This window comes from Monodelphis domestica, chromosome 3 (assembly GCF_027887165.1).
Source record: "Monodelphis domestica isolate mMonDom1 chromosome 3, mMonDom1.pri, whole genome shotgun sequence".
Lineage (NCBI taxonomy): Eukaryota > Metazoa > Chordata > Mammalia > Didelphimorphia > Didelphidae > Monodelphis > Monodelphis domestica.
Genome location: NC_077229.1, coordinates 110,699,464 through 110,726,000, shown reverse-complemented (window position 1 = coordinate 110,726,000; position 26,537 = coordinate 110,699,464). Strand labels below are relative to the sequence as shown.

Here is a 26,537-nt window from a genome sequence, read left to right as displayed (position 1 = left end):
TCACTTTGAGGCAGCTAGGTAGAACAGTGGATAGAATGCTCTTTCTGAAATCTGTAAAGCCCAAGTTCAAATCTGGCTTTAGGCACTTAGTAGCTGACCCTGGGTAAGTCATTTAACTTCTATCTGCCTGAGTTTTCTCAACTATAAAATTTGGATAATAGCATCTACCTTTCAGGTTGTTGTGAGGAAAGCACCTAACACATAGTAGGTGTTTAATAATAAATGCTTTCCCCATTCAACACCCTTCTCCCTAACCCTTTTCCATCTTATAAATGAAGAATCTGAGTTTCTGAGGGATAAGAGATCTTCCCCAAATACCAGGTTTTAAAAAGGTCAGTATGTGAATTCATATATTTTGATTCCAAGACTAGGGTTCTTTCCACAATTCCATATCACAGTACCTGAAACCCAGGATATTTATGATAATAATAACATTGGAGGCCTCAATGATCAGATCATGTTCTTCTGGAGAAGGAGAATTTTACAGGAGACAAAGGGTCAACCCTAGAACTCCTAGAATCATACTATGTAGCTAGCCACTTTCTCAGAATCTGCCACTTGCTAGTTGGTTTCTTCCTGACATTAGTACTCAGAGAAAGCAGCGATGGAGAAAGCCCTGGATACAGAATCAGGAAACCTGTGAAGTAGCAAAATAGAGAAAGTACTTGACTTCTACCTTCTGGCACTGCTGTGAGGAAGGTGTTTTATAAACCTTAAAGCAGAGCAGAACTATGAAAAGTTACTATACCCTTTAGGTGTAAGAAGAGGCCAAGCCTGCTCGATTTCTCCTGAGGGCAGAGATATATTAGCTAATGTTTAACAGCTGGAAAAAAATGTCAGCAGGACATACTGAAAGTTAATCTACCTTATTACTATTTTCTTTGTCATTTTCTCCCCTCCCTACTTCCCTACAAGCCTTTGTTAAGCTCCTAATTAATATCTAGTATTTAAATAATGCTTTAAGATATAGAAAGCCCTTCACACACATCTTTCTCTATCACTTTCTTAAGTCTAGATAATCAGAAAAAGAATAAACCATAGCTGTCATTTGTAGTTTGCCTATTTCTGAGGCATAAATGCATACCCTGAAAATTTAACAATCAGGTCTAATGAGTTGATAAGAGCTGGCTCTGGGCATATGTCTGCCTGGGAGCCACATGGCCCCATTTGATCCATTACATCTAGGGAAATTGTATGCACCTAGGGGCATATGTGGGAGATGGATTTGGAGGACAATATGTGCTCAGGATTAGGGTTTAGTTTTTCTTTTCTTTTTCTTTTTTTTTAAACCCCTACCTTTCATTTTAGGAACAATACTGTGTATTGTTTCTAAGGCAGAAAAATGATAAGGGATAGGCAATGGGGGGTTAAGTGACTTGCCCAGGGTCACATAGCTAGGAAGTATGGAAGACCATATATTGAAACTAGGATATCCCATCTCCTGATGGCTCTCAATCCACTGAGCGACATAGCTACTCCCTAGGATATAGTTTCTAAACTTAGACTAGTCTGTGGCCAGGATTAGGGTTAGAGTTCAGTCTGGGATTGGGGTTATATTTTAGTCTGATGATGGTCAGGACTGGTCATAGGGTCAGCACTCAGTCTGGAGTGAGGGTAAGGGCTTCATCTGTAGTTGAGTTTAGGACTCAGGCAGTGACAGGTGCTTGACTAAGCAGTCTTTAGTCAAGATTAGGGTTCAGCCTCTGAATAGATCAGTGTTCGGTTTATGACCAAGAGATCAGCTATTTTTTGAGAATGTCTGAGTTCTTCATGGGCTTTCAGGTTTGGAAGTTCACCAGAACAATCTCAGAGGGCTATTGATTGTGTGATCACCTCTCTCTGTTTTGCAAAATGATGGGATGTCTCCAGTAGTAATTTTAGGTGTTTCCTGACCATGGCACTGTTGTTGGCTGCTCGTAGAATCATCCCATAGTAGATGAACAGGAAAGTCTGAAAAAGGAGCAAGATCATTTATACATGGAAGTACCACCAAATACCTGGAACAGAGTGAGGAGAAGGTCCACGAGCTCAGGTTGTCTTTCTCTATACTCTTAAAAAAACCTTTTTTTAAAACATGGTGATACAATTCTTAATTATTAGTTTTCTTACATTTTGTGATCCATGTTCTCTTGCTCCCTCCCAAGATGGTATGTAATATGATACAGATTATCCATATATTATCATATAGTACCTATTTCTATGTTCATTATGTTGTGAAACAAGACACATATAGGTTAAAATACCGAAAAATTCATGACAGTAATACAGAATGCATTGCATTCAAACTCCCGTCTGTATCCTTTAAGCCAGCCCAAACATTTATTAAGCATCTATTATAAATAAGATGCTGTGCTAAGTTCTAGAAATTGAAAGGCCAAAAGAAAAATGAAGTAGTGCCCTCCTTCAAGGGCTTCTATTCTCCTGAGGGATATAACATAAGGTAGATTAAGGAAGGGGAGAACACAATAGACTGGGGGCTAGGACTAGAGATGGCATCATAGGAAGGTTATAGTTGAGCTGATTTGAACTTTTTGACTCCATGCCTAGCACTCTGTAAGCTGGAGCTCTTTCCCTTACCACTTCCAGGAAAGTCTTCTCTGAACTCCTAATTAATAATGATAGCTAACATTTAAATATTGCTTTAAGATTTAAAAAGCCCTCAACATTCATCTTCTCATTTGAGATCCATAATCACCTGGAGAGCAGATAGCATGATTTTACAGGCAACAATAAGCAGCTAATATGGAGTTTGATGATATGAAGTAGAGTCTAGGTATCAGTTCTCCCCTCTGGATAGCTAGAGGGCAGAGTGTCTAACTCCACCCAATGCCTTCCTTTTTAGAAGGCAGAAACTGGATTCTTAGCTTACTCCACTCTGCATCTGATTCTCTGTCTGGTTTCAGCTTCAATAAACAATATACCATCATTCTGGATACCCCCCCCACCCCAGGGCCCTTTCCCCTTTCCTGTCTCTTTCTATGTAAGATCTCCCCCTTTAGATTATAAACTCCTTGAGGGCAAGGTCTACCTTTTTTTTTTTAATTAATTGTTTCTCTATTGCTTAGCACGGTGCCTGGCACATAGTAAGTGCTAAATAAATGTCTATTGGGTTGGACTGGACTGAAATTCAATTTCCAAACTCTAACTTGGTTGTCAGAAACATCAGAGAAAGATATAGAATTCACAGTTATATAGGATTATAGAATTAGAGATGTGGACAGGAATGTGCCAGTAAATATATAACAACTAGTTCTCTGTAAAAAAAATGCATGGGACACACTTTATATTTAATTTTCATTGTTTACATTTTTCCATCACTTAATGTCTAGACATTCAACAAAACAACAAATCAAACCTTTCTTTGTTGTATTTGTCCATTTTTGAGGTGTGAATGCCACACACACAATTTAATAATTGGCTCTAATGAACCCTTTCCATTTGGCTCCAGCACACTACTGAATTCTTTAATCCAAACCCTTCAATTTCTAGATTGTTCAAGCTAAAAAAATAACAGAGAATGTCTATATGAGGAAAGACAACAATCTCATGCCACTGAGAGAAGGGAGAAGGCCAAGGAAGAGATGCAGAGAGAGGAAAAAAAAGACACTGAAAGAGAGACTAAAGAGTAAAATAAATGAACAAGTATTCATAATGAAGGGTTACAAATACAAAGAAACAATCTCTAGCTACAATAAGTTTACATTCTAATGAAAGAGACAACAGGTACATGTAATATACATACTCATATATGTATATATAATCATATATATGCACATGCACATAAAGTTAATAAATACATACATACACAAAGTAGTTAAATGTGCCAGCAGTTGAAGGATTAGGAAAGATTTCATGAAGAAAATTATGTCTGAGATAGAGAGGAGGAGGGAGGGAGTGAATTCCAGGCACAGAGGGTGACTAGTCCAAAGGCATATGGAGATAGGAGATGAGAGTGTAGTGAAGGGGAATAGTAAAGGGTCAGTTTGGCTGATTTGCAGAGTAGGAAGAGGAATAATATTCAATGAGATTAGAAGGGTAGTTGGAAGGGGCTAGGTTGTTGTGGAAAGCTTTAAAAGTTAAACAGAGGAGTTTATATTTTATTTTTACGAGCAGTGGGAAAACCATAGGACTTGATTGAATGGAGGAGACACTTAGATCTGCAGTTAAGGAAATTTCCTTTGGCAGCACTGTGTGTGGGGGCTGGAATAATGAGAGACTTATGTGGAAACTTTCAGGAATTGAGCTGAGAGGTGATGGGGGCCTGAATTAAGGTGGGAGATAGGTGAGTGGAGAAGGGGTTAGATGTCAGAATTGCTGTGAAAGTAGAGATGGCAAGCTTTGGCAACTATTTGGATACATGGGGGTGAGGGAGAGTGAGGACTACAGGACAATGTGAAGATTATGTCTTCGAGCCCCTAGCAGAAGAGATAGAGAGGAAGAGAGAGCCATGGTGAAGATAGGACTCAGGATTCAATTGACAGTAACTCTGTGACCTCTGGTAAGTAATTTTGCCTTTCTTTGCCTCATTCTTCTTTTCTGAAAAATGAGAATATTTGTACTACTCTCCATCTCATACAATTATAGAAAGGAAAGGGATGTGTGAGCTCCAGAATGCATTCTTTAAACATGAATAAATGGGGGCAGCTGGGTAGCTCAGTGGATTGAGAGCTAGGCCTAGAGACCGGAGGTCCTAGGTTCAAATCTAGCCTCAGATACTTCCCAGCTGTGTGACTCCCATTGCCTAGCCCTTACTACTCTTCTGCCTTGGAGCCAATACACTTGGAGCTAAGTAACCTCAAATACAGACTTTATGCTTCCCCTTCCCTAGGAAGAACCCTTGGTGACTATGGGCTGTCTATTTGATGCTTCCTGTCTTCCTTCCTTAGCGTAGTTCTATGCACCCAGGAGGTCTTCAACAAATACCTGCCAGATTAATCTGAAAAGGTAGGACATGCTAAGTGTCCAGTGAGGCACTATTGCTCATTCTTAAGAATTGCGGAAGGATTCATAGCAGAAAGAGTTCAAAGTAGCCTGGAGTAGCCAGGGTTAAGTTAAGTTAAGTTAAGTTAAGCCTGACTTAAGAACAAGGACTACAGTTAGGCTTTTAAGGTTGGGCAGGATTCAGAGAGATGCAAATGGGGCAACATTGCTCATGCTGGAAGAGTAAGGAAGGCATTGCTTTCTTCTTTTGAGCACCTTCCATCTGCAGTATTTCACCCCAATGCCAACTGAGACACACGAGAGAAGTATAGTCTAGTGGAAAGTATATAGGTCTAAAAACAAGAGGGTTATTGAAGTATCATCTTAAAATATGAAAAAGCATGATGAAATATGATGTCAATGTTCAGACAGAGAAGACAGACTCAGATGGAAGAAGGAAGGGTACTCTCTCTTTTCTTTTTTGTCCTTCCTTCCTTCCTTCCTTCCTTCCTTCCTTCCTTCCTTCCTTCCTTCCTTCCTTCCTTCCTTCCTTCCTTCCTTCCTTCCTTCCTTCCTTCCTTCCTTCCTTCCTTCCTTCCTTCCTTCCTTCCTTCCTTCCTTCCTTCCTTCCTTCCTTCTCTCCCTAATGCAGGAATTTGTTTTGTATACTTATACAGATTTGTAATTTTTTGACTTCTTAATAGTTGGTGGAGGGGGAGGAAAGAGGGAAAGAATTCAAAAGAGAAATAAAATTGAAGTTTAAAAAAATGAAGTGAAGAATACACAAAGGAAGATAAAAAAGCATATGAATAAGCAGAACAGATTAGAAAATTATTAGCTGAACCTGATTAAAAGGAAAAGCAAGTTATATATTATAGAGAACTGTAGTTTTGTGTGTAATCTTTGTTTTGTTCTACTGTATATATGGAATGCCATTTTATATGGTGTTTGTTAAATTCAGAATTTTTTTAAAAGGGGAAAAAGGTAAAGCCTATTATTCTTGTAGTCAAACAACTTGGATTGAAGTCTTGGCTCTGATAGTTACTGGTGGTGTGGCCCTGAACAGGACAATTTACCCTCCATAGGTAGTCTCTTTTTACATCTGTAAAATGGGGGACCATTAGTATATTACCTGCCCTATAGGAAACTATGAGCAAAGTACTTTGTAAAGCCTAAAATGCTGTATCATTATGAACCATAATGGAGTAATGCAATTGTATGATAGTCACCCCATCAGAGGCTGGTCAATTTCCTTTCTTTTCCAGTTTGGATCATAGCATTAGGCTAGCAGAGATGTCATGTACTCATGTAGGGAGGAAAAGAGGCAATGGTTAGAGATGGGGAGAAACAGGAATCTATGAAACAAACCTTCTCTGGACTTTGCTCCAGGTAAGTCCGGTCAGGTTTGGTGATAGCAAACATCAGTGCCTTTGCCCATTCATCTTCTGCTAAGAACTGAACAGATCTGGCTCCCATCTGTGGGTAGACATTAAGAAATCATTAGGAGGGCTAATTTAAATTTGTTCCCTTTCCAAGATGGGGAGTGGGTAATAATCAAGGGCTCCCTTGTTGTTCTGCCTTAACTAGAACCTAGCATCTCCCCAAGGTAGGTTTTCTTTTTTAAACCCTTACCTTCTTAGTATCCTTCTAAGACTTAAAAGCCATTAAGGGGTAGGCAGTTGTATTATGTGATATGCCCAGACTCACACAGGAAGTGTCTGAGGTCAGATATGAACCCATGTCCTCCTGACTCCAGGCCTGATGCCCTTTCCATTGTGCTACCTAGCTACCTGCCAAGGTAAGTTTTCAGTGCCTCAAATCTCCAAATCCCTCACCCTCTTGTCTTCAGAGCCACACTTCTATCCTTATATATTTTAAATGCAAGTTTTTGCATGTTTGACCCATGGAAAAAGACCTTCTCAGTTTCTTCACATCCCAGCTGCTGTCACAATCATCAAATGGTCTGTACATAATCCTCTTCCAGTATAAAGATTCTAGGACATTATTGAGGGGATAGCTTGTTTTCTACAATACATATAGGATAGAACTCCTTTCATCCAGAGATGATGTTCCTGGGAGTCCTGTGGCCTAAGCCCAGAGGAATTGTCTTACTCTTTGGGAGAGAAGTCAAAGGCTAGTTTGGATGTCCTTGGTGAAAGGTCCATGACCTAGTTTGATTAAAGTAGTAGGTGCTTTAGGTGTTCTTTGGCTCTGAGTTTGGTTCTCAGCCTTTCCAATTTGAAAAACTGCTTCTTAGTAGTAGAAGTGATTGGCAGAAAAATCCCAAGGGAACTTCAGTTTAATTAGAAACCCTGGCTGGGACAGGGTATTTAAATCATTGAACCATTTGGCTAAATTATTATGAGTTAATCTTTAAAAGTTTTCCTCAAGACCACAATAAGATTTTTCCTAACAAGAACCCTTTCTAAGCAGCTCCATTAGGGATTTTATCACAAAATTCCCAACTACTTTCCATTTTGTCAATGTACTAAAGGGGGTCTGACACCTCTTTATTATGATAAAATTATCAAGCAATTTATTCTAGGCCAAATTTTATGAATAACTGCTTCGATTGTCTATTCCTACTTGCTAGTATAGACACAGTATATAAATGTGTTAATACTAACTCATTTTTCTTTAGAGGTAGAAAGTTTTTTCCTTTCTTCAAAATATTCATTTATGTATTTGTACATACTTTATACATTTTCTAGGCCTATTTAAGTATTCTTTTTATAAGTGCTTATAGAGAGAAATGAACATAAATTAAAATATAACAATTTTTGAAAATCTCTATGTCTACTTTCCATTGACACCCATAAATTCGTTATGGTTTCAGGTGTTCAGAGGTGCTTCTTTTGATTTTGTTTGTGCTTTCCCTTCTTGTTGGCAAACTGTGAAAGCAACCTCTGGTCTAAGCTCTTGGCCTTTTCTCCTCTACATGACCATAAGGGATGAGTGTAGCCCATTCCTTGCTAGCTATATTAGATATGCTTGGATCTGAAGTTGAGCTGAGGAGTAGGAGCACAGTCCTGGTTGCAGTCTTTTCCTTTTCCTTCTTTCCTCTCCTTCTCCTTCTCCTTCTCCCTCTCCTTTCCCCTCTTTCCTCTCTTTACCCATCCCTTTCCTCTGTCTGTCTCTTCTTGTCCTTGCCTTTGTCAATCTCATAGGTGTGGGTAGTTCTGTGTGGCTTCACATTCAGGTCTACTCTACTATTTTCAGAATAGATATCATTACTAATCCATTGACATTCTGTTTCCAGGAATAATTTTAAGACACATTTCTAGGATTCTATTTACATTAAAGAGGAATACTTTTTCCAAACTGCATGCATGTTTGTGAGCTAATCATCCATGGACTGGGTGTTTCCATTACATTCTTGAGCAAAATTATAGATTTATTTTGTTGAGTTTAGTTTTCTATTGCTCAGTGTCTAAGCTTTCAGATTCTAAGAGTCCTAGCCTTCAACAGATTTGGGGCTAGCAGACTCAATATCAGCAAGCAGAAATTTTTGTGTGTGTGTGTGTGTGTGTGTGTGTGTGTGTGTGTGTGTGTGTGTGTGTGTGTGTAGGGGAGTAGGTATTTCCTCTCTTATAACAGGCTTATTAACATAGACCTTGGAGCAGAAAGGTAGCTCAGTGGATAGAGAGCCAGGCCCAGAGATGAGAGGTCCTGGCTGTATGACCCTGAGCAAGTCACTTAACCCCCATTGCCCAGCCCTTACCACTCTTCTGCCTTAGAACCAATGCATAGCATTTATTCCAAGATGGAAAGTAAGGGTTAAAAACCAAAGACCCAGTGGTGATGGGAAGCTTCCTCCTGGAAGCATTTTATCTAGGATTAGGTAAATACCTATAAGAGGGTGGGATAGAGAAAGGGCTATAAAAGGGTTACCTGTTTGGAATAAAAACTGGGTAAGGTGATCTCTACAGGTCCTTCTAGCTAGGAGATTCTAGCATTTGCTAATTGCTCACTAAATATAAGAGGAATGAGAAGTATGATCGAGGAAGATCTGGGGGTGGGGGGGAGGCAGCAGGTTTCAGAGGACAGGATGGCTCGCCATCTTGGTGATTCACCTAGTCTTCTCAGGTCATTACTTTGGTGGGGACAGTGTCCAAAAACTTCTGGTCCTACTCATCTCCCCTCAGTCTCATGGTTCCAAAGCTACCCTTTCTGCTACCTACTCTACCAGGGGTGTTTCTTTCCTTCTTCATCCCCTACCAAATTGCCCATCAGGCTTCATAATCTTTCATATATTTTAGAGGATGAAAAGTTGGGAAAGAGCTTAGAAATGATCCAGACCCAATATCATTTAACAAATGGAGAAACTCAGGTCCAGAGAGGAGAAGATCACAAAGGGAGAGAGTTCAACCACCAGACTGAACTCAGTTCTGGCTTCAAATTCATCATCCTTTCTATTGAAATATAGCCTCTCTCTTTTTTTCTTTCTCTCTTTTATTCTTACCTTTTGACTTAGAATTGGTATTAGATATCAGTTCCATGGCAGAAGGGTAGTAAGGGCTAGGTAGCCGAGGTTAAATGACCAGGTTAAGTATGACCAAGATCATACATATAAGAAATATTTGAGTCCGGATTTGAACTTGGGACCTCACATCTACAGGGCTGGCTCTCTATCCCCTGGGCCACCTAGCCTGACACTCCTCCTCCATCCCCCTTTTTTAAGGTATGTCAAAGAGACATGCATGCAAGAGGGAATTTACAGAAAAAAGGTAGGAAAAATCTTGATCCATTAGTCATCCAGTATTGATCAATAGACACCCTCAGGAGTATCCCTCTATTACAGGTATCAGTTACGAGGCAGAAGACCAGAAAGGGCTAGGCAATTGGGATTAAGGGACTTGCCCAGGGTCTCACAGCTAGAGAATATCTGAGGCCAAATTTAACTCAGGATGTCACATCTCCAGGCCTAGCTCTCTATTCTGAGCCATCTATCTGCCTCTCCTCTCTTTAAAAACTCTGCTTCAGATTAATCTCCTTTAGGAAGCATTCCCAGAACTGAACCCCTCTGACTTCAGCTCTTTTAGTCAATCATTTTCTCTTGCAAATTGTGTCCTCTACTCTTATGTAGCCATGTTCCAATCCAACCCTAAATTGTGCATATAACAAAAGTCAAAGCTAGCATTTTAAAAGGGCTTATTATTTTTCAGTCATGTTGACTCTTGACCCTATTTGGGGTTTTCATGACAAAGATCCTGGAGTAGTTTGCCATTTCCTTCTCCAGTTCATTTCACAGATGAGGAAACTAAGGCAAACAAGGTTAAATGACTTACCAAGGGTTGCACAGCTAATGTCTAGGGTTAGATTTGAACTCATATCTGCTTGATTCCAGACCAGCCATTCTATCCACTGCACCACCTAGCTGCTCCACCCCAACCCTCTAAATATTAACTCATTTGATCCTCACAACAACCCTAGAGCCCAGGTGCTATTATTCCTTCATTCTGAAACTGAAGCACATTGCAATTTGGTAACAAATAGCTAACAAATTTCTGAGTGGGATTGGAACTCAGGCCTTTCTGATCCCAGACTCAGGATCCTATTATTCACTGTGGCACTTAGTTGCCTCATATTCAGAAAGGAGAGTTCTGGACTGATCACGTTAACCAGGGTAGAGATTGGAAAGCATTACGCATTTGACAGCTATCATTTTCCAGATCCTTGGCCTCTGCAGGTCAGAAAATTGTCCTTTACTTCCATAGTCCTTTCAAGGTCCTCCTTGCCTTTTGCCTTTAAGCTGTGGACAATGGGATTTCTAGGAGACAATTTTCATCATCAAGTATCAGAAGGAGCTCCGAATTTAGTGTCAGACACTATGGTTGAGCTTTTATCTCTAAGGCAGTTTGGTGGCACAGTGGATAGAGCACAACTCCTGGAGTCATGAAGACTTGAATAAAAATCAGACATTTATAGCTGTGAGATCCTGGGCAAGTTAACTTAATCTTCCTCAACTTTAGTTTCCACATCTGCAAAATGGGAGTTATTTTTTTTTAAACCCTTACCTTCCGTCTTGGACCAAGGCAGAAGAGTGGTAAGGGCTGGGCAATGGGGGTCAAGTGACTTGCCCAGAGTCACACAGATGGGAAGTGTCTGAGGCCAGATTTGAACCTAGGACCTCCCACGGGGAGTTATTTTTTAATGAAGGTTTAAATAACGTTTTATTTTTCCCCTCTTGTGTATGAAAGCAACTTTTTAACATTCATTTTGTAAAATGGGAGTTATCTTGAGGCTCAATTGACATATTGTACAATGCTTTGCAAATCTTAGGTGCTATATAAATCCTATTTATTATTCTCTTTATCATTGTCTGTCTGATCATGAGCAAATAAATCATGTCACCACTTTGAACCTCAATTTGCTCCTTTGTAAAATGGGTATATTACCTACACTCCCTTCTATCACAGGGTGCTGTACTTCTAAACACCATTAACATGTTAATGAAGTGTTAATTATTATTGTTGTTGACATTATTAGCCATTCAGTTTGAGAGATGGGTGGCTTTTCCTACCTGAATCAGTTGTTCTTGCCAGCAAGCTCTCTGTGTTGGTGTAAGTAATTGATCTGTACAGAAAGATGGAAAAGATGTGGTGAGGATTGAACTAAGGAATAGACCTGCTACATTGGTCCCCAGTTTCCCTGATACTCACTCATCCATCCACCCATTCATCCATCCAAGCATCCAGGGAGTAGCCATTTGTTAATCACCTTCTGTACTGTGTGCAATCACAGCAATAGCTAAATTTATACAGCACTTGAAGTTGCTTTACAGAGATTTATCTCATCTGATCCTCAGACTATTTTCAGATGTGTTGTAGAGGGGATTCTTGCTTGGGAACAGACTGGGCTAAACTTCTTCAGCAGTCTCTTCCAATACTGAGATTCTGGGATTCTAAGAAAAAGCCAGCATGGCCCTGTGCTTCCATGCAATCTTGGGCAAGGTTTGGGGGCCTTTGTTTTTCTTACTTCTAAATTTAGAGAGGTTGAAATTGATTCTGGGATCATAGGCTTAGAATGTGAAGGTATCAAAGAAGTAATTCATCTAGTTCAATCTACTTAAGGCAGAAGAAAATGAAACCCAGAGAGGTTAATTACTTTTGCCAAAGTCACAGTGGTATTAAAATAAATGGCAGATCTGAGATGTGAAATGAGATCCTCTGACTCTATGGAACCAGGGCTTAGCCTGCTACATGAGGTCATCCTTCCCTGTTCACCCCCCCCCCCCAACACTTACCTTCCATCTTAGAATCAATACTGTGTATTGGCTCCAAGGCAGAAGAGCGATAAGGGCTAGGCAATGGAGTCTAAGTGACTTGCCCAGGGTCACATAGCTGGGAAGTGTCTGAGGCCAAATTTGAACCCAGGAACTCCGTCTCTGGGCCTTACTCAATCCACTGAGCCATTTGCTACCCTTAACAGGGTTGGTTTTAAAATAAACTGTAATTGTATGATTCCTAGGCCAAGAACATCTGATCACTTAGTTATTCATTTAAATAACACCATGACAAGAAGTGCTCCTTATTGTTTAAGTTCCATAGATCAGGGAGAAAAGTTCTACAGTTTACCTCAGCTATTCAGTTCAATGTTTTATCCCAGCAATGGTCAAATAACAAAAAAATAAATGTTGACTTAGAGGGACCTTAGGACCCTTTCCCTTTGCCCTACTTCCAAGAGAAGGAAGAAAACAAACACTTATTTTTTATTTTAAAATTTAAACTCTCACCTTCTGTCTTAGAACCAATACTATGTATTGGTTCCAAGGCAGAAAAGCAGTAAGGTCTAGGCAATGGGGGTCAAGTGACTTGCCCAGTTAGGAAGTATCTGAGGCTAGATTAGAACCCAGATCTCCCATCTCCAGGTGTGGCATTCCATTCACTGAGCCCCCAAACAAATATTTGTTTATTAAGCATCTGTTCTGTGTCAGTCACTTTTACAAATATTATCTCATTTGATCCTCACTATAATTCCAGGAGGTTGTTGTTCAGTTATTTAGTCATTCAGTCACATCTGACTCTCTGTGACCCCATGAAACATAGCATGCTAGGACCTTTTATCCTTCAGATATCCTGTCATGCTATGGACCTTGAGGTCACCGAGAGTCAGACATGGCTCCATGCTCATTTTTATTGCTTCCATGACACTATCTATCCATCTTATTCTCTGCCATCCCCCTTTCATTTTGTTTTCATTCCTTCCCACCTTCACACTTGGAGGTAGGTGCTTTTATCCTCATTTTACAGTTGAGGAAATTAGACAACTAGCAATTATGTTGATTTGCTCAGGGTCACACAGCTAATTAGTGAGGCCAGATTTGAACTCATGTCTTCCTGACTGCATGCCCAGTGTTCTATCCACTGTGCCACTTGGCTGCTATAACTGAATATAATTCTATTGAGGATGATGATGATGATGATGTGAACATCAAATTGAAAGGCGTTTGACCCTGATTTTAGACCTGATACTCTGCAGACTGAACATTGAACTCAGCACATTGGGGACCACTAAAATCAAATAGGAAGAACCAAACCATTTATGCAGAGGACGCCCATCACATAGAGAAGACTGCGATGGGGGAAAATGCCATTTAGGAAATCTTCCTCGATCTTGCTGGCCACTAGAGGCCAGGAATGTTTGCACATAGCCAAGAGAACGTTGCTGGCAGCATCTTGATAAATGTCTTCTAGTTCCTAGAGTAACAGAGAGGAAGGGTGAAAAGTCTTATGTGAGTCAAATGAGAGTCACTGAGCATTTAACAAGGTATCAAGTATTTTATATTTGTTATATGTATAGCACATGCATCTCTGTTATCAATCAACTAGCAAATATTTATTAAGCATCCACTGTGTACCAGAACACTGTGCTGGTCTCCGGAGACACAAAGAAAAAACAGATGAGAGTCCTTGCCCACAGGGAGTTTGCAGTCTAAAGACAGGGACAATGTGCACAGATAGAAATGGATACAATGTGGTCCTCTTTGAATGTTTCTGTTTGTTAATGCTTATCAAATTTATAGTAATAAAAGAGAAAGTAAAAAAAGGCACATATACAGATTAAATGCCAAATAAATATAAAACAGTTATATATAAAAAGGCATTATCAGGGAGGGACGGCATCACCAGAAGTGAGGGGAAATCAGGAAAGGCTTTGGGTAGAACAGGATGCTTGAGCTGAACATTAAATATAGTGCAGAGGATAGAATGCCTGGATGGGAATTAGAAGACCTGAGTTCAAATTCAGCCTTACTAGTTATGTGACTTTGAGCAGGTCACTTAACCTCTGACTGCCTCAGTTTCCTCATTGATAAAATGGAGATAATAGGGTCTTTCTCCCAGGGTTGTGAAGATGAAATGAGAATATTTGTAAAGCACTTAGCACACTGACTGGCATATAGAGGGCTCCATTGATATGCTAGTTATTGTTATTTAAAAAGAGGAATTTTATGAAAGAGAAGTGATATATTATCACTCTTTATATCATTTCTTCTCCAAAGAGACACCACGGCATAGACTTGGAGTTAGAGGGTCCAGTTTTGTACCTCCCATCTCTGACATATACTAGATATGTTATTTCGAGTTTCAGTGTCATAGACACCTTTCTAAGACATTGAGTTGCAGAATAGTTGTAGATCTATCTTATAGAGGGAATTTCCTCACCAGTAGTTCCCAATATCAATGAAATCAATGGTCTAGACCAGCGTTGGTAAAGTATTGGCATGTATGCCCAATGGGCACAGGTGGGGGGGAACTACTCCATTCCCCCTCTTCCCAGCACCAAAGGACATTTTTGGCATGCCTAAACCCTCTGTCCAGTCACTCAAAGTGAGCACTTCCTTCCTTTGGGGTAATGTAGGGAGCTCACAAGCAGCTTGAAGTTGTAGTTTGGGCATGCAAACTTGAAAATCTTCACCAATGCTGGTCTAGACAACACACACACACACATATACACACACACACAAACACATAAACACACACTTGCTTTTGTTACCATTGTATAGATGGGAGAGTATTCACCATGAAGGTGAAATCCTTTGTTTAGGAATCATTCCTTTAATACATTATTGCTATGTAGCTAGTATTGCTAAGTAGCTCTTTGGGCTCGTTACTTTTTAAGGCCAGCCATGGAGAAAGGCTTTTCCATCCTTTAATTTATATCCCAATTCAAGGAAGGTGCCAAATTTAGTCAGAGAGAGGTGGGGAGGCCCTGTGGGAAAACACTGACCAGGAAAGAGTTTCTTGCTTAGGATCTGATCTAGAGTTCATTTATTTCTGGGATAGCAGCAGAGTAGTGTCCTAGAATCAGAGAACATTCATTCATGTCTTGACATGTCTTGACACTTTCATTGGTAATGGAATGATGCAAAAGTCCTTTTATTTTTTTGAGACTTGGTCTCCTCCTCTGTAAAAATAGGGACATAGGATAAGGATTCATATCCTTATTTTATAGAGGAGGAGCCTGAGTTAGATGGAGGCGAAGCTTTCCCTTCAAAAGTCTTAGGTGAAACCTTTTATAGAAAGGGTTCTTACTGTTTCCACAGTCATATTATCCAAAGCTAGTAATAGGAATCTTTCTCCCCAGTCATCCTGGATCTGCGTAGCTTCAAAGATGATGTTCTCAAGGACTTGGAATATTCGGTACCTGTGTTTGGCAGCTAGCTGTAAGTGAAAGAGAGAGAAGGGTCACAAAGAGAAACATGTGACATGACAAGGGGGAGATTGGAATGACTAAGAATCAGACTGCCTTCTGAGTAACATCTTAAGGCACTGGGCCACAGGTTACACATGATATAGGACAAAGATTGCTCATACTTGGAACCCATTTCTTTTAAGAAAAAGAGAAGGGTGGGGACAAACTACCAGAATGACCCAGAGTGAATGGTGAATCCATTAAAAGTAGTAACCCTAAGCATCAAATAAATTGTGCCATCCTGGGCTCACTTATGATTGATGTTTTTGTAAAATACATCAGAAGAGATTGTTTGCTCTCAAGTATAAAGAAATACATCCTCAGGCATGAAGGAAACTAGTAGACAATTCAAAACCAGATTTGTCCTAGCAGAACTGACTACTTTCTAGTTTGACTTCATATGTGCCATGGTACACAGAGGGAAGGAACAAACATTTGTTAAGTGCACTATGTGCCAGTCACTATGGTAGGTGTTTTATAAACATTATTGCTTTGATTTTCACAACAACTCTGGGTGCTATTATTGCCTCCATTTTACAGCTGGGGAACTGAGGCAACAGAGTTCAAGTGACTTGCCCAGGATTATACACCCACTAAGTGCCTGAGACATAGCCTAGGGTCAAGAGAGAAGGCTACAACCCAGAACAGCTGTCCTCATTATATCCTTTGTTTAGATATCAATAGCAGGCTTGTTGGGTAAATATTCTGAGGATTAGCCATATACATTTCTTTTCCTTGAACCAAGGAATAAGCTATTCCAAAGTGTATTGCATAGTTACAAAATGGAGAGCTACATACATAAGGCTTAATGGGGAAGGTTATTACCAAATAAGAGCATCAGGGAAATCTTCCTGGAGAGGTAACTATTAAGTTGTGATTTATAGGCTAGGAGAGAAAGCCATTTTTTTTTCAGGCTGAAACAGGAGCATAGCTGAGACATGCTAAATTTGAGATAATAGTGTGATAAACAGGTGGAGATGTTTTTTGTAGATAAATAAAAGCATGGGTTCAGAGTTATCAAGTGGAAGGAGATGTAAGGGGAAGGCATTCGAGACCAAGCAATCAGTCAAAAAATATTTGTTAAGCACCTACTATGCTGTCAGGCCCTGTGACATCCTCTAGAGATAGAGATGAAATGCCTTCAGAAGCTTATTGACTAGGTTAGGGAAACAATGTACACATATATGCTAGGTACATGCAAAATATGCACAAGGTAATTTTGTATGGAAGGTACTCATAGCTAGGGGAGGGGGAAAGAAAAGATTTCATAAAGAAGTCAACAATAAACATTAGGAGACATCTGTGTTGAGTCTTGAAGGAAATGAGGAATTCAGAGAGGTGGAGGTGAGCTTCTGTGGAGGAGGTACATTCAGTGCAAAAGTATTCAGAATCAAGAGAGTCATGAGTCACATGCATGGCGTGGTTAGTGAAAGCTCTGGAACGAAATAAAATTGCTAAGGAGAAATCTAGAGAAAGAATGTCGATAACAGAACCATGGACAGCACCAACATTATGGCCATGAAAAAAGCAGCATGCTGAAAGTTGAAAGACCTGAGACTTAAAAGAACTGAAGTATTTTGTTTATGGTGACACAACTAGTAAACAAGGAGCCAAGGCTTGGTCCAGTTCTTCTGTCTCAAAGGCTAATTCTCTTTCCATGAGACATCATGGACTTTATTTAGATGATAAACCATGTGAGGACAAGAACTGCCCTTGCTTTTGCTGTGTCCCATGTAATACCTTGCACATAGTTTCCTTCTCAATATGTAATAGTGATTGTGGCTGAGTACAGTTAGAAGAAAGCTCTTTAGAGATTAAGATGTTGGTTACTCCCTTGATTTGCAAAAATAGTATCCAAGGCTCTGGAAGGGGAAGAAATGTCCCCAGAGCCACATAATGAATCTGTGGTTGTTAGGAGTAGGAGGTCTTTCTGGACTAAGATGCCTCTCTTAAAATAACTTCAGTTTAATGTTCCTACCTCTGTGTTATCCCCGAAGAAATCATGGATGGTCTCCAGTACCATGGCTTGCTCCAATTTAGCCATGTTGCTGAGTTTCTTGGTTACAATTTTCACTCGGGGGACATCGGAACTCCCCAACTCCCGGAGTAGTTTAAAACAGATGCCTAAGGTGGACAAGATGGAGTGAAAAGGAGCCAGCTATGAAGCAACATAGGTGGCAATAGCTGACTCTGAGCATTTTGTTTCTTATCATTGATGCGGACTCAGTGATCCTCCTTAAACTCTGAGAATTAAGTTTGTGCCTCTCTTTCAGCACATTGTTTCTGCCCTGCCTTTTTAAAAATTAAAATTTGTCTTCCCTCCAACTAACACATTTATTTTCTTTCCCTTCCCCCTTCAACTGAAAAGAAAGAAAAAATAAAACTCTAACAAGTGTGCATAGTAAAGCAAAACAATTCTTCATACTGACCATATCCAAAAATGTATGTCTTGTTTGGAACTAGTACCCTGGATAGTTATGGCTCTGTATGGAGATCTTAAGTCTACCTTTTGACCCAGGCTACATCATAATGAGGCCTTTATCTCCCCAAAGATATCAAAGAATGAGAAAAGGACCCATCTGTATAAAAATATTACAGGGCTCTTTTTCTTTTGTGTGTACTGGCATACTGGCAAAGAGCTGGAAACTAGGGGAATGTCCTTCAACTGGGGGATGACTGAACAAAATACGACTTGTACACATAATGTAAAACTATCGTGCTCTGTTTTATGGTTAGAGTCTTAGAGATGGCAAGGCCCATAGTCTAATGCTATCCTCTTATATTTGGGGAAACCTAGAGAAGTGACTTTCTTGAGGTCACATAATGAGACAGTGCTTGGACTACCTAGTGTTCTGACCCCTAGAAATAAGGGTTCTTTGAACTATACCTTCCTGACTTAGCACCACTCCAGCTTTAGAACCTCAAACACAGATGTTGTTTCCTCTGTGCTGTCTGCTGTTATTCCACTCTATCATATTGTGAATGATTATTAGCTCTTCAATCAGAGGCTCCTTTACTATGCCTGGACTTAAAAGAGTTGCTTAGTCCCTGCTCGCTGATGAATTGAATGATGGTGATGGTGAGGAGAATCCCAAATTAACCTGAAACTAGTCACTGGCCAGTATTCCAGGTAGTATATCCTCAAGTATTTGTAACATGGAATATGATGAGGTTTACATGACCTAATTCACCTTTCCTTAAAGCTCAAAGGATGATCTTTATAAGGAAGACCTTGGAAATTGATTATCTATGCTCTGGGTTTTTCCTTTTTTACTCCACAGGGGTACTGTGGGTATGGACCTACATATTAACAATGCATGAGTGTCTTAGAGAATATAGGAATATAAAAGAATAGTTATTTTTTAAGCCCTTTACTTTCTGTCTTAGAATCAATATTGTGTATATTGGTTCCAAGCAGGAGAGCAGTAAGGGCAGGTTAGGCAATGGGGATGAAGTGACTTTCCCAGCATCACATAGCTAGGAAGTATTTGAGTATGGACTTTTCCTTCCAAGGGCAACCTTCCCAGCAGTCCCTCTCAACTCTCCTACCCTTCCATTCTACAGAATATCTGAATCTCTTGCTGTCAGGTAATATCCCCATTCTTTGCCTACAAAACTAATGTTTGGGTCTTCCTCCAACAGTTAGTTTTAGTACATTTCTGTTTGCTCCTCAGTGGTCTCTTTTCTAAATCTCTTGCTCCAGGTAGTTAAACTGCTAATTAGCCCTCTTCCCCTCGTTTCCCTGGACTCCTTTGCTCCCTGAGGATGACTTAGCACTAAGGTTGATATAGTATCTCCCACTCTGCCATTGTTTCCCATTTGCCTTCAGAATCTTGAGCACTGGGTAGGAGTGGGTGGGGAGATGAAGTGAGGCTCACCTGCATTGTAAGCTTCCTCCATGAATACTTTGTAGGTTTGTGGAAAAAGGGCTGCTTGAGTGCTCTTGTTCTTTTTCAGAAAGATGCCGGTGGGTTTGACCATACCTTCCCCACAGCTATAATTTTTATAGACGGGTTGGCTGGATTTGGTGGGTTTGCTGTTTGAAATTCTCCACTTTGAAGGAATTAAAAAAGAGAATCTAAAGTAGAAAGCAGAACAGTAGGCATGTTAGTATCATGGACAGGGCTGGCAGAATACAACGAGGCTGGGTATCAGTGATGGGCCACTCCTGTTTAAGGGAAAGCCACCCTTGAGAGGAAGCAACATTTAATAGAAATGTCATTACTCTTAGAGTTAGAGGGCCTGGGTACCCCACAGATCCTATAGATCCTATAGAAAGTCACAATGACACAAAGATCCTCACCCTCACCATAATATTTATAACAAAGCTTTTAGTGGTAATGAAGAACTGGAAAACAAAGTAGACTGATCCATCAGGGAATCACTACATGAAGAAACAGGGAATATGATGACTATGGAGAAGCATAGGAAGACATAAACTGATTCAAAGTAAAATAAGCAAACCCAAGAAAACAATACAGTCCATGACTATTTTCATATAAGTGGGAAAGACAATGTAATAGGCAAAACAGACTGTAGCAAAATTATAATGACACAGCTTGACCCCAAAGAAGAGCTTGTCTGAGAAAGCACCTCCCTCTGCTCCTTTGCAGAACTGGGTAATCATGGATGTGGAGTAATGCACATTATACCAGATCTATTTTTTGGGGGGGATGTTGTTTAGTTTTCATAACCCTTTTCTTCCCCTTCTCCACTTTCTTTCTTTGTTCAAATATTTATTACATAGTATGGCCCTGAGGAAAGATAGAGGGAGAATATACTTAAAAATTTTGGGTAAGAACAAAAGCTATCAATATAATTTGAATTAAAAAGAAACGTGTCTTAGATACAAAACCCCAATGCTCTCTTCGAGCAGCTGTGGGGACTCTGGGCAAATGACTACATTTTTGACACTTTAATAATCTCTAAAATGATTGCCAAGAACTATATATTCAGTGTTGATATACTATATTTATGGTGACTGACTTGACTTGGTGAAATTCTTGGTTTAGTGTTTGACCCACAAAGAAGGAATGGTGAACCCTGCCATGCTCAGATCCAGTGCTGAAAGCTATTACTGCAGTTCTGGGCATTAGTTTTTAGGTACGGCATTGACAAATGAAGTGTATTTAGCCTTGAAAGAAGAAAACTTAGGATGGTTCAGTAGCTGTAGCTGTCTTCAATCATTGTTAGAGTCCTCATGGAATAAAGAAGCATTTAACTTGTTCCTCTTTACCCCGTTAGAGAGCAAAAATAAGGGCAAAGAAGGTATCAGAGGGGCATGTTTTATTTATTTATTTTTACCCAATTACATGTAAAGACAATTTTTAACATTAATTTCCTCAAATTTTGAGTTCCAAATTGTCTCCCTCCCTACCTCTCCTCCCCAATTCCTGACATGATAAGCATTTTGATATAGTTTGTACATGTGATTTAACACAAGCTATATCTCCCTATTGGTCATGTTGTGGAAGAAGACACACACACACATAAACACACAAAATCAAAGAAAGTACAGAGAAAAATACTGTGCTTTGATTTACATTTAGACCCATCAATTCTTTCTCTGGAGGTGAATAGCATTTTTCATCATGAGCCCTTCAGAATTGTCTTAGATCATTGTTTCATGTGCTTAGAAAAGCTAAATCTTTCACATCTGATCATTGCATAATATTACTATTACTGTGTCCAATGTTCTTCTGTTTCTGCTCATTTCATTTTGCATCAGTTCATGTATTTCCAAATTTTCAGAAATAATCTTTAGTCATTTCTTACATCACAAAAGTGTTCCTTCACAATCATATACCACAACTTGTTCAGCCATTTCCTAATTGGTGGATGTTGAGCATATTCTGGCTCAAAATGTGGAAAAACTTTCAGAAGTAGAGGTATTCAAAAGGGGAGTCATTTTCCTTGAGAGGAAGTGAATTCCACACCCCAGGAAGTATTTAAAAGGATAACAAAGGATTACTTGTACATTCTTTAAAGATATTTTTATTCAAATCTGATTTCAACTTGATACCTGACACAGTAGAAAGAGAGCTGGTTATAGAAAAAAAGGAATTGGGTTCACATTTCAGGTTTATATTAGTTTCTACCCTTTAGGATTTTAGGCAACTTGCTTATTTAACCTTGATGGTTAAGAAACAACATTACTCTTGGACTTAAAAGGCTTGGGCACCCCAGAAATCTCATTGCTAGGCATATTCCTCAAGAAAGTCAATGACCTTCTTGTGGTTCATCTGTAAAACAAAGGGACTGGCATAAATGACCTCTTAATATTCATCTCAGCTCTACAACTCAGATTTTATGATTTTTCCTTTGAGGTCCTTTTCAATGCTGAGGTTGTGTGGGAAAGTCCCAAGAAACTTATCCTGCCCTAGGCTATTGGGTAGGTGGTCTGGGCTGTTTCTTGGTCCCTGAAGATTAGTATTGAGTGTGGGTTTGGCTGCTGTGTAACATCTCAGGGGGTTTTCATGGCATGCCATCACTCTTGAGGTTGGAAGTTCAGGGCAACTACTCAAGGGATAGAACACAGAGTGTTTTTTGAGTAGATTATTAGTGGTTGAGCAAAGAACAACAAATATTTATTGAGCATCTATTATGTGCCAGGTATGGCACTAAGTACTTTATAAATATTATTACATTTGCTTCTCAAAATAACCCTGGAAAGTTAAGTGCTACTATTATTCCCATTTTACAAATGAGGAAACTGGGGTTAAGTAGCTTGCTGAAGTTCACACTAGCTAGTAAGTGTGTCTGAGGTTGGATTTGAACTGAGGTCTTCTTAATTCCAGGCCCAGCACTATATCTTTTGTGCCACCAATAGTGATCGTATATCCTGTAGATAGGGGTATAGAGTCACTTATGAGACCTCCATGACTGAGCTCAACACTTTGTACTTAGAAAATATTGTCCAGAGGTTGGAATCTTCATGAAAGTGGGAACACACAAAAGAACAGGCCAGCACATGGCTTGCCCATCTGCTAAAGCTTTGGGAAAGATCTCTGTTAACTTTGCCCAATTATAATAAACATTACTTGAATTTTGGTAGCCCTTTGAAGGTTTATAAAGCTCTTCCCCCCCCCCTCAATACTACTATTAGTAGGGCAGGTATGACTAAGAAATGCAGCTAGGTGTAGTACACAAAATAATGTATCCAAAGTCAGGGTGTGTTGTGGATTTAAATCTTACCTCTGTCATTTGCCAATTATACAACCTTGGGAAAGTCACTTAACCAAACTCTCTGGGCCTCAATCTCCTTGTTTCTCAAATTAAGGGATTGGACTCAATGACCACTAAAGCCACTTCTATCCCTGAATTTATAGACATATGATTTAATTATTGTTTATTTAACAGAGAATGAACCTGAGTCTCAGAGAAGTTAAGTGACTTATCTAAGGTCACAAAGCTCAGTCAGCAGCCAAAGCTGGAACTTGAACCAAGATCTTCTGATGCTCTAGGTCTAATGATCTTTACATGGTACTGTGCTGGTTGAGAAGTTAGCTCTCAGTTCCCCACCATCATCTAATTTCAGGGACTGCTATGGTGAAATTTATGGCCAGAATTGGAAGGTTGGCATCTCCCCAAAGCTATAAATCATTAATGAAGCATTCATACTATTATTCAATGGATGGCCTTGTGATATAGTGGATTTCTTGACCCTAGAGATAATAATGACAATGATTACAATAATATTGATAGCTAGCATTCATGTAACAATACAAAGATGATCACATTTGAACTTTATAACAAAGTGAGTTATGGGCTTTTATTAACCCTGTTTTCCAGATAAGGAAACAAGTTGTAAGAGGTCAATTGACTTGCCCAGAAATCACATGGCTAGTAAATGTTTGAATCAGGATTTGAACTCAGTTCTTCCTAACCCTAAATTTATCTCTTTATCTAATGGTACATCTAGCTGCCCATGTTTAAATGGTTTCGTATATAATCCACCAGTTAGCAATGCTATAGAAGGTTTTGTGGGAATGGAGTTTGACCTAGAGGTACTGTTCTTCATTCATTTCTAGTTCTAAGATTAAGTGCATCCTTCTTACATCATAATTCAATAAAATTACATTCACTAAAAGGACATGGAAAGATAGATTAAAATAAACTGGAAATTAATTATAAAAGAAATATAATAATAAAATAAATAAAAATAAGATACCAAATTAAAATAATCTAATATTAAAGAATGAATAAGTCAAAGAGCAAATGATAGAAACAGTCAATGATTTCATTTGAAATAATGGCAACAATGAGAAAACAACCAAAAATTTATGGGATGCAGACAAAGCTTAGAGGAAAATTTATCTCTAAATACATCAATAAAACAGAGAAAGAGTAGATCAATGAACTGGGAATAGAATAAAAATCCCTAGAAAAAGAACAAATTAAAAATCCCCAATTACACATCAAATTAGAAATCCTAAAGACCAAAGGAGATATTAATAAAGTTGAAAGCAAGCAAATCATTAAACCAAGAAATAAAACCAGGAGCTGGTTTTATGAAAACAAAAAACCCAACAACAAATGAAATAGAAAGTAAAATTGCTAGTACCAAAAATGAAAACAGTGAATTCACCACCAATTAACGAGGAAGTTAAAATAATTATTAGGACCTATTTTGCCCAATCATTTTCCATTGAATCTGACAATCTAAGTGAAATTGATGAATATTTAGGAAAAATATAAATTGCTCAGATTAACAGAAGAGGAAATAGAATGCTTACATATTCATATTTTAGGGAAAAAAATTGAACAAGCCATCAAGAATTCCCTATGAAAAAATCCCTAGGGCCAGATGGATTAACCAGTGATTTCTACCAAACATTTAAAAAACAGTTAATTCCAATAATATAGAAGTTATTTGGAAAAACAGACTAGATTGAGTCCTATCAAATTCCTTTTATAATACAAATATAGTGCTGATACCCAAACCAGGAAGAGTGAAAGCAGAGAAAAGAAACTATGGACCAGTTGCCCTAATGAATATTGATGCCAAATAATTTAAATAAAATACTAGCAAGGAGATTACAGCAATGATTTACAAGGATTGTATACTATGACAAGGCAGGTTTTATGTCAGGAATTCAGGGCAGTTTCAATATTAGGAAAACTATCAGTATAATAATGACCAGATCTACCCTTCTCCAACAGAAATCATATGATTATCTCAGATTATCTCAATATATGCAGAAAAAGGTTTTTGATAAAATGTAACATCTTTTCCTATTTTAATAGTACTAGACAGCATAGGAATGAGCTATCCTTAAAATGCTAAGTAGACTCTACCTAAAACCATCAGCAAGCATTTTCTATACTAACATTAAGTTAGAAGCCTGCCAATAAGATTAGGGGTGAAGTAAAGGTGCCCATTATCACAACTACTATTCAGTATTGTATTAGAAATGCTAACTGTAGCAATAAGAGAAAAAACGTTTAAAATGAGAATAGGTGGAAATATAACTATCATTCTTTCCAGATGACATTTAGAGAATCCTACAGAATCAACTAAAAAACTAGTTGAAATATTTACAAACTGAGTAGTCACAGAATATAAAATAAACCCATATAAGTCACCGGTGTTACTATATATTACCAACAAAGTCCAGTGGCAAGAAATAGAGAAATTCCATTTAAAGTAACTATAGCCAATATAAATGATGTTGGAATCGACCTGCCAGGAAAAACACAGGAACTATACATGAGCAAAAGTCTAAAATGCATTTCATCACACAAATAAAATTAGATCTAAACAACTGGAAAACATTACTTGCTCATGGGTATGCTGAACCAATATAATAAAATAACAACTATTCCTAAATTAATTTACTTATTCATGCCAAACCAATCAAACTAAGTATTTTGTAGTGCTATTATTAAAAACAAAACAAAACACCTTCCATAGGTCTTTCAGTTGATCTTCAGAGACCATGTCTCTGGTCCTCTTTATCCTCCTCCAGACACTCTTTCTTACAATATGGTACCCAGAGATGGACACCATATTTTTGACACAATGCTTCTCTAAACAAATCTTAGCTTTTGGGGCTTTCACATGAATTGTTGACTCCAATTGTGAAAACCTCAAGATCTTTTTCAAGGAAAGAGCTGACTAGTCTTCTTCTATCCTTTATTTTTCATAATTCCTTCTTCAAAACCAGGTATAAGTATTTTCATTTACCACTATTAAATTTCATTTCAACCTTCTGTCCACCCCCTTTCTCGTTATCCATTATTTTTTCTTTCTTGACTGTCATCCAACCTACCGATTATTCACAAATTTCCATGCTATCTATGCTTTTTATCTATGTAAAAAAGAAACACTAAACTTGCAGATGAAAGAAACTTCAGGAGCAATTTAGTCCAGTTCCCCCAGACTGAGAATGCCTTCCTCTATGATAGTCTCATCAAGTGGTAATTTTGCCTTTTCTTAAAGACTTAGAGAAAAAGGGAGGGAAGGAGAGAGAGAAAGGAAGAGAGCCAGAAACATGAAGGAGAGAAAGAGACAGTAAGAGAGAGGCAGAGAGAGAGAGAGAGAGAGAGGCAGAGAGAGGCAGAGAGAGAATGTGACCTTTACTTCTGACTTCATTTAGGGATTGTTCCAAAGTGGGTAGGAAAATTTTCCAGACGGCAACCTGAACTGCATCAGACTCTTTCCCACTTCTACTCACTGCTTTTATTTTTTGTTTTCTGGGTCTGAAAAGATTTTTTTCCCCCTCACATGACAACTCTTCAAATACTTGAAGGAGCTATGGCCTCTAAGTTGGGTCTTGCCCAGGTCAAACTAGTATATGAATATATTACCTACATATCAAAAGTCTTTCAGTTCATGCCCTGGACTTTGAAACCTCTAACAGTACTATTTAGGTTCCTTCTGGCATCCAGGTGAAGCACTAGGCACTTGAGAAAGGGATGGC

The 26,537-nt window shown here is 38.9% G+C and overlaps 1 protein-coding gene across 7 annotated transcripts in view; it reads right to left on the bottom strand.

Annotated features, from left to right (window-relative positions):
• The window catches only part of LOC100032777 (maestro heat-like repeat family member 5), a 121,710-nt gene that overhangs the window by 81,968 nt on the left and 13,205 nt on the right, over positions 1–26,537 (bottom strand). For all 7 annotated transcript variants that reach the window (XM_056822991.1, XM_056822986.1, XM_056822993.1 and 4 more), the window contains 7 exons: positions 19,494–19,693; positions 17,594–17,739; positions 15,456–15,584; positions 13,460–13,619; positions 11,444–11,496; positions 6,289–6,396; positions 1,834–1,950 (listed from right to left, as the gene is read on the bottom strand). In XM_056822991.1, coding sequence (XP_056678969.1) covers positions 1,834–1,950; positions 6,289–6,396; positions 11,444–11,496; positions 13,460–13,619; positions 15,456–15,584; positions 17,594–17,739; positions 19,494–19,596 — 816 coding nt within the window. In that variant the 5' untranslated portion in view covers positions 19,597–19,693. The remainder of the gene's footprint in view (positions 1–1,833; positions 1,951–6,288; positions 6,397–11,443; positions 11,497–13,459; positions 13,620–15,455; positions 15,585–17,593; positions 17,740–19,493; positions 19,694–26,537) is intronic.